This window comes from Penicillium samsonianum, assembly GCF_028829775.1.
Source record: "Penicillium samsonianum strain IBT 33392 chromosome Unknown utg000007l_segment0_segment0, whole genome shotgun sequence".
Taxonomy (NCBI): domain Eukaryota; kingdom Fungi; phylum Ascomycota; class Eurotiomycetes; order Eurotiales; family Aspergillaceae; genus Penicillium; species Penicillium samsonianum.
The window spans coordinates 453725-468109 of NW_026643265.1; the positions used below are offsets into that span (position 1 = coordinate 453725).

The 14385-nt window shown below is 48.3% G+C and overlaps 8 protein-coding genes across 8 annotated transcripts; 5 read left to right on the plus strand and 3 right to left on the minus strand.

Annotated features, from left to right (window-relative positions):
- Positions 1-766: 766 nt before the first annotated feature.
- On the plus strand, positions 767-2639 carry N7471_010989 (putative MFS myo-inositol transporter; the record flags this gene model as incomplete). Its single annotated transcript, XM_057283708.1, has 3 exons — positions 767-1017; positions 1095-1391; positions 1499-2639. 3 exons carry the CDS (start codon positions 767-769, stop codon positions 2637-2639), a joined length of 1689 nt encoding a protein of 562 aa, XP_057129974.1.
- A 2233-nt stretch (positions 2640-4872) lies between these two features.
- sec13 (GTPase-activating protein SEC13) lies at positions 4873-6158 on the minus strand (the record flags this gene model as incomplete). Its single annotated transcript, XM_057283709.1, has 6 exons — positions 4873-5197; positions 5265-5674; positions 5747-5777; positions 5841-5956; positions 6040-6084; positions 6156-6158. The coding sequence occupies 6 exons, from the start codon at positions 6156-6158 to the stop codon at positions 4873-4875; spliced, it is 930 nt and encodes a 309-aa protein (XP_057129975.1).
- A 327-nt stretch (positions 6159-6485) lies between these two features.
- pex20 lies at positions 6486-7485 on the plus strand (the record flags this gene model as incomplete). Its single annotated transcript, XM_057283710.1, has 2 exons — positions 6486-6599; positions 6655-7485. 2 exons carry the CDS (start codon positions 6486-6488, stop codon positions 7483-7485), a joined length of 945 nt encoding a protein of 314 aa, XP_057129976.1.
- An 8-nt stretch (positions 7486-7493) lies between these two features.
- On the plus strand, positions 7494-7942 carry N7471_010992 (uncharacterized protein; the record flags this gene model as incomplete). The annotated part of the gene is made up of 3 exons (XM_057283711.1): positions 7494-7517; positions 7572-7680; positions 7749-7942. The coding sequence occupies 3 exons, from the start codon at positions 7494-7496 to the stop codon at positions 7940-7942; spliced, it is 327 nt and encodes a 108-aa protein (XP_057129977.1).
- Positions 7943-8312: 370 nt separating this feature from the next.
- N7471_010993 (uncharacterized protein) lies at positions 8313-9156 on the plus strand (the record flags this gene model as incomplete). Its single annotated transcript, XM_057283712.1, has 2 exons — positions 8313-8876; positions 8943-9156. The coding sequence occupies 2 exons, from the start codon at positions 8313-8315 to the stop codon at positions 8985-8987; spliced, it is 609 nt and encodes a 202-aa protein (XP_057129978.1). The 3' UTR covers positions 8988-9156.
- Positions 9157-10535: 1379 nt separating this feature from the next.
- N7471_010994 (uncharacterized protein) lies at positions 10536-11441 on the plus strand (the record flags this gene model as incomplete). Its single annotated transcript, XM_057283713.1, has 1 exon — positions 10536-11441. The coding sequence occupies one exon, from the start codon at positions 10536-10538 to the stop codon at positions 11439-11441; it is 906 nt and encodes a 301-aa protein (XP_057129979.1).
- A 577-nt stretch (positions 11442-12018) lies between these two features.
- Positions 12019-12644, minus strand: N7471_010995 (Multicopper oxidase type 2; the record flags this gene model as incomplete). Its single annotated transcript, XM_057283714.1, has 2 exons — positions 12019-12249; positions 12318-12644. 2 exons carry the CDS (start codon positions 12642-12644, stop codon positions 12019-12021), a joined length of 558 nt encoding a protein of 185 aa, XP_057129980.1.
- A 28-nt stretch (positions 12645-12672) lies between these two features.
- Positions 12673-13674, minus strand: N7471_010996 (Multicopper oxidase type 2; the record flags this gene model as incomplete). Its single annotated transcript, XM_057283715.1, has 1 exon — positions 12673-13674. One exon carries the CDS (start codon positions 13672-13674, stop codon positions 12673-12675), a length of 1002 nt encoding a protein of 333 aa, XP_057129981.1.
- Between the last annotated feature and the right edge of the window lie 711 nt (positions 13675-14385).

Here is a 14385-nt window from a genome sequence, read left to right on the forward strand (position 1 = left end):
GCGAAGGGAAATTGCAATTTTATATCTAGTACCTAAAGCCTCTGCTATAGGATCTGCGGATTGACAGCCAAGCCCATGCCTTATCTCAATTCTTTGTCCTGGTCAGAGTCACTCCATGCCCGTGCGGCGAGTTCTTCGTCCAGAAGTATCTTTACACCCGCTACAGCCATCCCCTTACCCACATCCATGGTAATGTCGTGAGGCTCTAGCGTCTTTGATCACGAAAACCCTCGGTATGCATTGCGGTTCCGTTGGGTGTCGGAATGAAGTAATGGCCGTGGAATGAAGGAACTTAATAGCTCACGATACCTAGCATTTTGGTTAGTATAGAATATTTTCTAAACTCCATAGGGAAGCTAGATATTACATAAAAAGTATTAAGCTACTAGAGAACCTCCATATAGACTACCGTTGTTGAGGTATCAAGATGTAATTTATCGCATTTACTATATGTTTTGGGGTGTCCAGGTCGCTTGTGTCCAGCTCGCATGTGGAATACATATATTTTGCAACCCAGTCTTTGCTCTGCCTAATAGATTAAGCTTTCATTCCTCCCCAGTGCATATAGACAAAACCATTCCCACCAAGGTCATAATCTTCCAGTCCTGTCTTCTATCTCTTTCTTCTCTACTCTTCATCATTGTTTACAACATACTGAACCACATCGGCGTGCGGAATCCGAGTTCCGCTCCGGGCTTTGAGCGGGTATCCTTATCGGCTTATCGCGATCAACCCCAGACCCGTGAACGTCACTTTACCATCTCAGATGCCCCAGGGGATAATTTCAGATGATACCTCAGGGCTAGAGCTGGAAGAGCCCGAAGATATGACAGGCGCAGATGAGCATGACCAATCAGGTCCCCACGCCCCTTTGCTAGCCTCATCCCACGCCTCTTCAGACCATGATGACAATGAGCACGATGAGAGTCTGGCCTCTGAGCTGGAATACTCAGGAGGCTGGTTTATATGGGCGTTGACCTTTTCCGCTGGGATAAGCGGTTTACTATTTGGATATGAGTATGCTTAGCTCCTACCAGACACGCCATGTTGCTCCGTCGATCCTCCCGTTCACTAACAATTGTCGGAACTTCCAGCACAGGTGTTATTTCGTCTACTTTGGTGACCGTCGGGTCAGATCTTTCGGGTCGGGAATTGACCACACTCGATAAAAGCCTCATCACATCCTGCACCAGCCTGTTTGCGTTGATCGCGAGCCCGTTTACCGGAGTGCTAGCGGACAAGTTTGGTCGTCGGAAGGTCATACTTGGCGCAGATCTATTGTTTGCGCTTGGAGCTTTGGTACAGGCTTTTACGAGCCATGTTTGGGGTATGATTCTTGGCCGCAGCATTGTTGGTCTTGCTGTTGGTAGTGCGAGTGCGGTGACCCCATTGTAGGTTGGCCGTGTTGTGTCAGGCGGGGACTGAGAACCCTCAGCCATGGCGGAAATCCAATTGCAAGAGAGTTGATGATTACTAACACGCTGTGAAATCTCTCCAGGTATATCTCCGAGTTGGCTCCTTCGCACGTCAGAGGAAGACTTGTCACGATCCTCAGTCTGTTCATCACCGGTGGCCAGGTGGTGGCATACATAGTCGGGTGGCTGTTTTCCAGTACAACTGGAGGCTGGCGGTGGATTGTGGGAATTGGAGCATTGCCGGCCTTTTTCCAGCTTGCCATTCTCACTCTGCTACCCGAGACGCCTCGATGGCTGGTCCAGGCTGGATTCGATGCCCGGGCGAAGACAGTTCTGACCAAGATCTACCAGGACTGCCCTGGATGTGACCAGGTGGTGGATCGTGTCTTGCGCAATATCAGTGGAGAAATTGTCCAAGAGGCATCGGAGATGGGTCCAACCAAATCTTGTGGCACAAAGCCCCAGTGGTTACATGATACCGTCCAACGGGGCCAGCAGTTGTTGCAAGGTGGAAACAGAAGGGCATTGATCATAGCAATGATGCTCCAGGCGGTTCAGCAGCTATGCGGATTCAACAGCCTAATGTATTTTTCGGCAACCATCTTCTCCTCTCTTTCGTTCTCCTCGCCGACACTGACATCACTTTCGGTGGCTATGACGAACTTCGTCTTTACGCTGCTTGCATTTGTGCTGATTGACAAAATCGGTCGCCGGCGCATTCTCCTGTATTCAATCCCTGTCATGGTCGTTGCTCTTTTCGTCTGTGCTTTCTCGTTTTCGTCAATGGACGATAAATGGAATTCACAACCTCCAAGTGGCCGTCAAGAAAATCACGATAAAGCTAGTTCTCTTGTGCCCATTGCAATTCTGCTCTGTCTCACTGTCTATACCGCGGCATATGCCCTCGGACTCGGCAATGTCCCCTGGCAGCAGTCTGAACTCTTCCCTCTGAACGTACGTTCTTTGGGATCAGGACTGGCCACTGCAACCAACTGGGGATCGAACTTTATAATCGGTCTGACTTTCTTGCCCATGATGGAATGGATCTCACCCTCATGGACGTTTGCTCTCTATGCACTCGTCTGTGTGGTCGGGTGGGTTGGTGTATGGGCAATTTACCCTGAGATGAGTGGACTTGGCCTCGAGGAAGTCAAGGGTCTGTTAGCAGATGGCTGGGGGGTGAGAGAAAGCCTACAGCGACGTCATCTTTCACGGCATATATAGCATATGAAGAAAATATATCAATCTTGGGAGCACGTGCTCCATTTGGTCTCATGAAGGGCTACAATTCGAAGAGAACAGTTCTTCATGTCTCTTTGTTTCTCTTTGTTCTATTGTCACATGTGAGGTGAATTTAATTGGTCAGGTCAAGTAGTTTCTCCCAATCTAGTCAATTGCAATCGAACATTAGCCCTATTAATTGAGTTGACAATGGTATTGTACATTCGATAATCAATCACCCCAACGACACGTGAATGCACTTATCGAATATCTGGCAAACATCTGGCAAACATCTATCGAACATTTATCGCCTCTTATTGCCAGTATTCGCTCTTTTCACTTTACATTTTACGTCTCACATCGAAGTATGCACACGTAGTGAGTCTTCACACTTTAGAACGCTCTTCAGACTGTGCGACTTGCATACTGAATACTATACTCCAGGCACAGACATGTCGCACAATAACCACGTGCAGTTCGCTTCAACTACCATGCAAAGTGCTCGATGCCGACTGCTCGAGCTTCCCAACGAGGCAAGTATATTACTGTAGTTCTACAATGTAGATTGCAGCCATTGATATTTGAGACCAACAGATTCTCCAGGATATTGCATGCTGTCTCCCTAGCGATCGTGATATTCTCCATCTCTCCCAAACTTGCAACGAGATGTGGCAGAAGGTCTTCCAATCGGAGTCTGCCATCTGGCGATATCGCTTTGGTAAACACTACGACATTGCTCCGGGAAGACCTTCTAGGGAGTTAAGGATCGAATACCAGATTCGCGCCATTGTGCTGAGCTCTCCGATCCAATTCAAAGAGGAGGAAGATGATCGTCAATACCTCTGGATGGAGGTCATGCAGACTATGCTCGAGGAGGCTCTGAAACTACCCATCGCTCCTGGAGCAACCTCAAAGACCCTGCAACGTATATATGAGACCCTCAAAGGGGTAGACTTCCTGAGCGAGTTTCAGAAAGAACGAACTTCCTCGCAACTCTTTTATGGTCTTCAGCTTGTACGCATGTTTCGTCGAATAATGGACTGGACATTCACTGATATTTGCCATACACAGTGCCTAAGTTCATTTGCTCTCGATTCTACCATCACCGAACCCTGCCGTCGAACCGACTACGACATCAAACAAGTTTACTCATATGCGGACAACGTGGGCAAGACATTCATCGACCACCATGACCTTGATCTCGCCAAACTGCTGAACCTGCGCAATTTCTGGCAACGTCACTTTTTGAATGCTTCTGAGTTTACCTTCCAAGAATCCTTCTCTGGGCTGCCTGCAGAGATGAAGCCCAAGACGCGAAAGGATGTTCCAACCGAGGTATCCAAACTAAGCCCATCGTGGCTAGGATACTACTGTGAGTATACCATCAGCAAGAAAACTCAATCATTATCCTAAGCTCACATCAATTTCCGATCAGCGTGCATACATCCGCTGTCAGACCTGCACACAGAGCGCCAGACATGTGCTGATCTTGAGACACACGGCGACGCAATCGACATAATGGTAAGTAGAAGCCCAACTGCTGGGAAGGCTATGACCACCATGCTAACAGATGTCAAGACCCTCGACATCCAGCCTTCTTCCGAACAGTTCTGGCCCCAGCAATGCAGCAAGATCATCCCTTTCGCTAGTGGTCCCAATACCAAGCGGACATATTTCGATGGCAAGCAGAGAGCCTATGGTGGTGCCTACGAAGCAGGAAACCCTGTGTTCGGGTTTACCGAGGAGATTGCTGTCCCGCATGGTGGCTTTGGAGGATGGACACGGATCTGTTTTACCATCGTTGAAGCGGATGAGGAGGAAGAGGAGAAGCCTTCCTCCCTTATGATGGATGGCGAGGGTTGGATCCATGGATATGAGGCCGTCATCATTCCCGGTGGGCGCATGATGTTAGGACGGTGGGTGGATATGAAGGAACCAGATGCCAAAGGCCCATTCATCTTCTGGGACGTATGAAGGCCACGTCCGATGTCTTCTACGCTTTTCGTTTGCCTTTCGTTTGTGTTTTTCTTTGTTTTTCTTTTCTTTTCTGGGAGCCGAGCGGTGGACGAGATAAGGAATGAAACAGACCAAGCTCGCCCGAAGCGCTGGAAATTGACGTAGGATTCTCGGCTCAGTGGAATCAGTATTTATGATAACAAGCAATATAGCTTTTGGATAGAAGAAAAATTATGCGTTGAGGAAGGGAATAGATGACACATGGAAATTAAAACAGCCACTACTCCTCGATATCCTTGACCTTCTCCCACTCCCCCTTTAGGTTCTCCTTCCACAAACTGACCTTGTTATCACCACCGCTGACCGCAAGGATGTTGCCGCTGAGACTCCAGCTAACGCGCCACAGAACAGTGTCGAACTCCAGTGTTTGGCTGGACCACTGGCCTGGGTTGGAAGCATCAGAGGTCCAAATGCGAACGGTCTTGTCTTGCGCGGCGGAAGCGATGTAAGACTTGGAGAGAATGCTCGGGGACCAAGCCACATCACGGACCCAGTCGGAGTGTCCCTCGAGGGTTTGAGTGAGGTTGTAAGATTTGGACTCCGCGCTAAAGAGCATCGAGTCAGTTCACGTCATAGCTGAATGTTTGGCAAGTTTTATTAATGAATACATACTTATACTCCCAGATCTTGACCAGATTGTCGCTGCCACCGGTAACAAACCGGCGCTGTTGGCCAGGTCCGGGGTTAGAGCTGATAAGGCTACCAGCAAAGGCCGCGGGAGCCCAGCTGATAGAGTTGACGCCCATTCCGTGGGCATGGAAGGTCTGGTGGGTCCAGTTGTTGTCACGGAACTCGAGCACGCTGACATGGCCGTCGGAAGAAGCGCAGGCAAGAAGACATCCGCTCTCATGGGGGGCCCAGGAGACCATGTTCACGGAGGCCGTGTGAAGGGAGAAATCGAAGACCTTGGTCCATGTGCTACCACCGGAGGGTGAGGTCGCATTCTGGGGCTGTTCCCGCCAGATCAGAACCTTGCCATCGTAGGAAGATGAGGCCAGAATTGTGCCGAATTTCGGGTGGGCCTAGGTCGAGAGAATCGCATGGTCAGTCAGATTGCGCGCTGCAATGGCTGGTGTTTTGGGATATCAACTCACCCATGCGACACACCACACAGCGCCCTCGTGGCTATCAAATACCCAATGTCAGTGACCAGACACCCAGTTGCACTCATCAACAAGACCAGCTTACCCCTTCAGAGTCTCCACTAGCCGGTGTGATTCTCCCTCAATCTCAAAGATCTTTATCGTTTTGTCGGACGAACATGTGGCCAACCGGCGGCCGTAATAGTCCAAGCCAGCATCGTGCTATATTGAACATAGCGCAGTTAGCCCGAGTACATTGTGTAACCACATAGACCACCAATTGCAGTTTGCATCTTAGTACATACAATCATCTCTTCGTGCCCAGAATTCGAGATCACCTGAGGGGTCGCCTGGAGGTTTGAAGCTGTTAGTGATGGGATTGTGAAACAAGCTGAAAGCCATGTAGCTGAATAGCAAATACCATGTTGGATTAAATAAAGCAAATAATAAATTTGACAGCTGTGGAAGCGCGGGGAGTCGGAGCAGCTCTCTCCCTTTCAGCCAAACAACCTGGCCCTTCCCGTATCTTATCGTGTGCTTAGCTCAGTCACGTTACCTGGATCTATGCACGTGATGAGCCTCGGCCGTCGGTAACCCCCACGGCAGGCGTGGCGTGGAGTCTCTTCTGAAGTTCAACACCTTTCATCTCTATTATTGTAATTTGTGCTGAAACTGATCACGGAGAGATTTGGAGACGAACATTACACTACTACACTTCTCGCTCGGTTTTGGTCGATCTAAGCAGGTCATTATGGCTGATGCGCTGTGCGGGCCGTCGAATGCCCTTCAGAACTTCCAGAAGCATACATCTGTTGATCGGACCCTTCAGCAAGACCGGTTGACTTCACGTCAATCGCCTGTCCAGGTTGGTAGTGCTTTTGAGATCACATTGTTTCATTCGTACTAAAAGCATACTACAGGGTTTCCGGTCCCAGAACCCCCAAGAAGGAATACTCGACCCGGAGTTCGCCGCATTCGAAGGCAACCTCGCTGGCCCTGCATTGCCCAACTTGCAACATCCCGTTCATTTTGGAGCACCATCACATCATGCCGCGGTACACCACCCAGCTGCACATGGCGCAGGCAACGCCAGTTGGGCATCGGACTTTCAGAACTTGCAAATCTCGGGGCCCTCACATCCTGTAGCGCAACTACAAAGACCAAATATTGCACCAGCAACGGCACATGGCGGGTGGCACACTGAATTCATGACTCAACAACGAGGGCCTATGTCACAGGCCCAGCAAACCCCGCAAATGCATGGTGCCTATCAACCATCTTTTGCACCAAGCTACCAGATGTATGGCTCCTCCATGAATCAGATGCAGCCCTCGCAGGGCATGCAGACCGAGCAACACCACCATACGCAGCAATTTGACGAATCTGCTTTTGAGGCTGCCTTTGATCAGGCCCGGGCAGACATGGAGTTGCAAGGAGTCGATGTTGCTCAGCAAGATACCCAGAAGCACTTGCAGGAGACTAACGAAGTCGACATTTCCGAGCCAGTCACCCAAGAACAGATTCGACTCGGATCGGATCTTATTCCCCAAAGTGACAAGCAGAATCCAGAAACACGGAGTCGAGATGCAGATGAACTTGCGCGGACAGCAGGGCAACTGCTCGACAGCGTGCGCAACGAACAAAACCAAAAATTCCAACAGAGCAATTTCCTGGCTTTAATGCGCCGGATTCGAGATCGCGAGGTGGAAGTTGAAGGAGATGATTTCCGCGAAGTCAGTACCAACCCGTAACGGTTTGGATGTCGGACGCGACAGAAACACCGGTATAACTCGGGCAATCTACAAGGGCTGTTGTCCTCGCTAATAAAGATTTGCAGACGGCGCAATCTCTGCACCCAGGTGGGCGATACTACCCGGGCCAACCCCGCCCAGACCACCCTAGTTCCGATATCCCGTCTAGCAATAATGGGCCAAACAACCCTATCGGTAGGGTCTGATGCCCTGTGCCCATGAAAGACCAGCCAATAACCTGACCAGACGTGCCAACTTCCCAGATGATGTAGGCATTAGCAGAGATTCCCGACCGACCGAAGAAGGAACATCCGATCATCTGGGATCCAGTTCGTTTGGTTATGGTGACACAAACGCACTCTACGAAGGATTGCTCCACAGTCAGGGGCTTGTGGACCGCCGCAGCGTTCCGATTTGCTTTTTGGGAAGAGAATTGGAGGCGCATTTTCTACACTAGCGAAACCATGGTACTTTATGTATAGGTACCTTCTTGATTACGGCAGTACCTACTATGATTTAGGTACCTGGTACATAGTTTTTTGATCCTATTGATACCCCCATGAACAATAGCAATCACGTGATCCCTATTGAGAACAATAGAAGTCCATTGAAGGCTCCCAATTAGGCAAGTCAATGGCCCCTGACAGCCTCTGATTGGCTGTCTATTGATTGTCTATTGATTGTTTCTTTCCTATTGTTTGTGCCCCATTCAAACGAACAAACACTTGACCTTAAATACTCAGACAACCGCTGCTGCAATTCTCTTCTTCACTCTTTGGTCATATCAGTACAAACGCTACTAAAAAAATAACATAACCCCATTCACAATGTTGCCTCCGTCAGACTCTTTGCGACACCATCTACATAAGCTCGCTGAAGTCCGGGCAAATCGCAATACTTCTTCTATATCTACCTCTACACCTACCTCTACTTCCACTCCAGGCGCAGCCCCTCCTCCATACACGTTGTCTGTCACCAGACCCAGTGGCACAACTGTCATGAGCGTCGATCAGAACGACATGGACGACCCGTGGGCCTCCCCAATCAATATTTACATTGACAACTCAATCACTGTGACTGGTGATGAAAACACTATCATGATGTCGTCTCCTGGGGCGGATTCTACCACTGACCCAACTCAAAAAGAGGCCCAGGGATCCCCTCGCCTGAGCTCCATCGCGGCTGTCATCATCGCTGCACTGAACCGCGCAAATGTCCTCCACGATGATACGGGATACCCCCGGCCCATCAACATCCGCGCTCTCGCGGGCATTAGGGTGAATGGCCGGAATAACACCATTTGCGTCGGGGGTGAGGTCCACAAGTCTCAGAATGAGATTGCTGACGCCGGAGCTGGAGAAAGCAACGGTCGCAAGCGTCGTGCCAGCTCGGTTCGTACTCTACTTCGTAAAAAGATCTTCAAGAAGTTTAATCACTGACTAGCTTGGTTCATACAGGAGCCTGTGGGAGCTCCGTCGGCTCAGCGCCCCCGTTCGTCTTGAGAGATTATGAGTTGCTTCGTGAGAAGCTGAATGTTTTATTTTTTTGCTTTCAATCACCTTAGAATGAGATCGCTTTTTGCTTCTAGTTCTCTCGGAATTTGGTCACTTTTTACTTTTGGTTTGCTTAGGGGAGTTTGCCAATCTTTCGTTTGCTTGTTATGGGTTGATATCCTGGTCCTTTTTTAATGGATCCTTTGTACATTAGATGACTATTTTGTATCATTCCATTTATTGTGGTTGATGTCTCTTCTTAATTTACGATGATGAAAGCGATGAATGTAGATTTGAACCAGATAGATTCGGCATTTGGGGTCGGTGCTATAACTACAGTGGTTGTGTTCATGTCCTGAATCGGCCAAATATGTCGATGGTTTACTCAGCTTCTACTAGTAGTTTTCCAGCTTTTTCAACCATTAATCCATCTCGTAGGCGACCATCCATTTGGATGTTCCTCGCTCGTTCTGACACTCTACTTCAAGCAGCCCTGGAGGTCTGTCGAGACTATATAGAAATAAGGTATGTGTCAGCCTTACACCCCGTCCCGGTTGTTGGGGAATTCCACTGGACTACAAAGCCTACGCGCAGGAGTTGTGGATATTTCTAACAATTTCAACACCGGTGAGTATGAATTTCAATTTCATTCGTATAACAACCGCTGATAGCTCTAACCATATACGACGTTTGAATCATTATATAACCGTTGCTTGCTTGAGCATTTCCCATCACTACAATATTGACTAAAACCTGAGTCACGGAGGAGGACATCTTCAGCAAGCTGTACCTTGCCTTTCATAAGCCATGATTGTGTATTGAGGGATGAACGCCACCAAGCTAGGCTGTACAACAACCACATAGGTGGATTTTCTAAGTGAACGATTGCCTTGATTGGTTCGATCAACACTCAAGTCGATCAGATATTCCGGCCTTTATAAAACTCAGCAGACTAGCGGTGTGGAAACTCCCAGTGTATCACTGCAGCTCTCCGCAGCGGGATCTCCCAATGATAGAAGCAGATCGAAGCTGAATGCGGAGTTCAATATATCCACATAGATGTATGTATGTATGTATGTAATATGGTGGATCACATTGACACATTGACACGATGACAATACTACTAATTTAGCGTCCAGAGTGGAACTGATCATCCACTATGGTATGGGGAAACTAATGAAGTGGCGACCATGAATGGTCTGTGGAGTAAGCCGCAAAGTCAGATTCATTTCTTCTTCCCATATTGTGATTTGAACTAAATAAGGTCTCAAGTGAATAACTTGGTGACTCAGTTGAAGCTCGACTTCAATATGAATTTGCCGAAATATGAGCATCCACCCGAGACACAATGTCCGCGTGAGTAGGAACCCCAGGGCTATTGTTATATGATTGGGGTTGAAGATTTGGACTAACCTCTGCTAGTGAAATATGCGAATATTGTCACTATCGATCTTTCTGAATATGATCGTCCGGGAGGAAAAGAAAGACTGGCACAGAAATTCAAACAATATGTGCACCAAGTTGGTATTGCTCACACGACCTCCCTCAAACAGAGAGATGTTGACAGATAAAGGCTTTTTTTATATTACCAACATTGGTTTATCTCAGGAGGAGATAGATCTCCAATTTGCCATTGCAAAGGCACTTTTTGAACTACCCGAAGAAGAACGACTGAGACACCGTGCTCCCTTAGAGGAGGGTAGCTACAATGGCTACCGTCATTTAGGAGCACTAAGTCTTTCCCCTGGGATGCAAGACACGCTGGAATTTTACAGCATCTTCAAATTCATTCCCCAAAGCGAGCGATCACATCCAGACCTGATCAAACAATACTCCACGGAGATTGAGAGATTCTCTCGCTTCATGCACGAGAACGTGTCCTTCAAGATCCTCCGAATATTAGCGACTATGCTCGAGCTACCGGAAGACCAGTTCGTGGATGGTAACCGCTACGAAGATGAATGCGATAGCTCTATCCGCTATATGCTATACCATGCTCGGTCCCAAGAAGAGAACAAGACGTTTGACGATATTTATTTTCGTGGACACACAGATAAGGGGACGATGACGTTCCTATTCCAGCAACCAATAGCAGCACTACAAGTGCAACAGGCCAAAGATGCAACGTGGGAATATTTAAGGATTCCCGCTGGCTCTGTCGCTGTCAACATTGCCGACACACTTCAGTTCCTCACAAATGGGTATCTAAAAAGTGGCTTTCATCGAGTTATAGCGCCACCGAAGGATCAGATGCACCTCGATCGATTAGGCTTGTTATATTTTGTGCGTCCGACTGACAAGCTGCGATGGAAGACCCTGAATAGTGCTTTCTTGCAGAAGGAAGGTTATGGCAAAACCACAACCGAGAATGACCAGGATGTTTCTGGGTTGGATTGGTGGAGAGCTGGGGTCAAGGCTCGCAAGGGAGCAAATTACATCAGTTCTGCAGCAAGCACAACCTAAGTGTCGAATGAATATGTCTAGGATAATCTATCCAGCTACATTAAGTTGTATATATTATCAAGATGACAGCTCTAGAAAGAACGGGGAAACCTCAATAGTCCTACATGGGTTCTACTACTGGATTTTGTTGACTTGCCAGTTTGCGCAGGCCCCTCAGCTGAATTGAGTACAAAACTGTATATAGCAACATTATTCTAATCACTACCCATTACAAACATCACAGCTAACTTTCTAATCCCGGTACGCCCTTGAGGTCTCAGTGACCTCCATTTCCGTGGAGGTATTGTCATCATCCGAACCTAGTTTTCTCGCGGTGAACTTCAGACCAGACATCCCATAAATCGAAATGGCGACCATTCCCATAATCGCGCAAATACAAGAGAATACAAGAGCTGTCACGATCTGCATGTTATCACATGCCAGAGAGATCGTTTGTTTGCTTTATTTCCTTTGTTCTTCGAAGTGCTACTATTCCTAATTGGGAAAGGGGTTTGTTTGCATTATGGGATAGCTCTGCTATAAGATCCCTAGGATTTACCACTTGCTCTCTCTCTCCTTCTTCCCCATCTTTGCTTTTCTAGTTTGAATGCACTCTTTCTTGTTGATTGACCTGGCACGTAACAAGAGCGACAATTCCATGGGCAGTGAAACCCTCTGGGATGAATCCGGGGGGCTTGTTCTCTCCCTTCATATTGAGGTAATCCTCCGTGTTGGCAGCGGCATTGCCCTCGTATGGCACGCCGACAGCCTCGCAGACCTTGATATGATCATCAGGAATGACGAGGTTATCTTGGAGCTCACGAGGAGCCTCGATGAACGTCATTGGGAGACCTTGCGTCATGTGCCAATCAACGTGGCAGTGGAAGATCCAGACACCGGGGTTGTCAGCGAGGAAGCGGATGACATAGTATCGCCGGGAGGAAGGACGAAAGTATTATGAGCTGCGGGATAGACGGGTAACTCGGTGTGGTTGGAGGGATCAAATGTGGCGAATTCGGTTCCGGCATCGTAATCGTAAAAGTTTTCGCCGTACGATGGGAATCGACCCAAGAGTTGGAATGCGTAACCGTGCAAGTGGAAGGGGTGAGTACCCGAGTCTTGGTTACTGAGAATAATCTCCACAACATCGTCTTTCTCAAGAATGACGGACTGCGTATACTCGCTGTACACTGTCGCATCAGTTGCGAGGTTACCAGCGGACATAGCGGTGTAGAGTATGGGGACCTTTGGCTTAGTGTAGCTGGGGTAGTTTAGCGACGTATCCCATGCCGTTGTCGAGATTGTCCATGACCAGAGTGAGTTCAATGGTCTGCTTCGGGTTCTTATACAGCTCCACACGATCATGTGGCACGAGGGTCATATCGTCGAAGGGGTAGAGATCCGACGAGTCTTCCATGGGCAATCCCACGTCGTTGTGAGGAGCACTAGGGTTGTACTCGAGCCAATTCGTTTGATTGAGCAAAAGATCACGCGTGATCAAATCAAGAAGAGACGAATCGGCCACCATAGCCATACCAAAGTTTCTTTCGGTAGAACTCTTCATGGTAACCAAGACAGAGTAACGCTGGGCAGCAGAAAGGTACAAAATGAATGCTTCCGTCTCATCGACATAGATACCATCAATTTCGACAATGCGCATTTCGTGGTCTTCTACCCAGAAGTATTGACCCATAAAGGTAGCGATATTGATTAGTCGAAGGAGGTAGGTCTTACCGGCCTCAACAGGATAGCTTTGGCTGACCGAGTTGTTGAACAGGAAAGAGTTGGGGATGGGCTCAGCTCCAGTAGGGTTGTACAAGGACATGAACTCAGGTCCTATGTCCTCGGTCATGTCATGGTACCAATCAGTTATTGTGAGGACCATCTCTTCATCGTAGTCATTGTAGAAGGAGAACTCCTCATCCTGGAAGAAGAAGGGCGCTCGGTAACCATCCGGATAGCAGTAACCCGTGTGACAGTGATACCAATATGTGCCGTTCTGATTGACCGTGAAGTTGTAGGTCATGCCTGACCCTGGAACCACTAAACACTGCGTGACCAAGGAAGGACCGCCCATGTCGTTTGTTCCGTTCTGGTACATTCCATGCCAGTGAATGGATGTGGTTTTGTCGCCGATAGCGTTGTGCATCTTGACCACTAAACGGTATCCTTTGTTCACATCAACGGTTGGGAGAGGCCATTGATCATTGATGCCAATGACTTTACGTTCAGCAAGGCTATCTGGATTTGCCATCACCCATGTCACATTCCAGTCAGATATGTGTGTCACTGCCTGGTAGCATCTCGATAGGAGCTGGAAAGCTCCCAACAGAGCAATGGAATTCCGAACTTTGAAGTGCAGAACAGAAGCTGTCCAGAGAAACGAGGAGTTGTTCGGGGAATCGTCCTGGGTCCTGGGTCCTGGGTCAAGGTATAGCTATTGTAATCCCCCATGGCCTTTTTTTCCCGCTTGCTGTCCAATCTAATTTCCCGACCTTTCCGACATGGGTAGACTTGGCAAGTTCATGTCTGGGGCGTCAAATAGGCGTTGGGTTGAATATCGTGGTGGAGTCTGAAGGAGTCCGATTCATATCCGGATCTTGTTTCCTAATCTGATCAAGGGATTGGGAGATATTTCTCACGAGAGTCACAAAGTCGGTACTGGTTATCGCCCAGGTCTCCGAACTGATAAAATGCCAACCACGCGATCATATTCCACCAGGCACACTTCGTTACCCACTTTGCAGCCCACTTTTTCCCTTTCCCTTAAGTCCGAATATGGGAAAAGCTTTCATTGCCGAGACTTCACTTGCCAAGGATTCTTTCATTTAAATTCGCTGTTGGATATCATTGTTATACATGTCGACAACATCAAGCATATGCATCAGGCCCCTATTGTCCCAGCAGCCATGGAGGTATCCGAAGTAGGATAATATTTACCAATCCTATTCTTTAAAAAGCAATT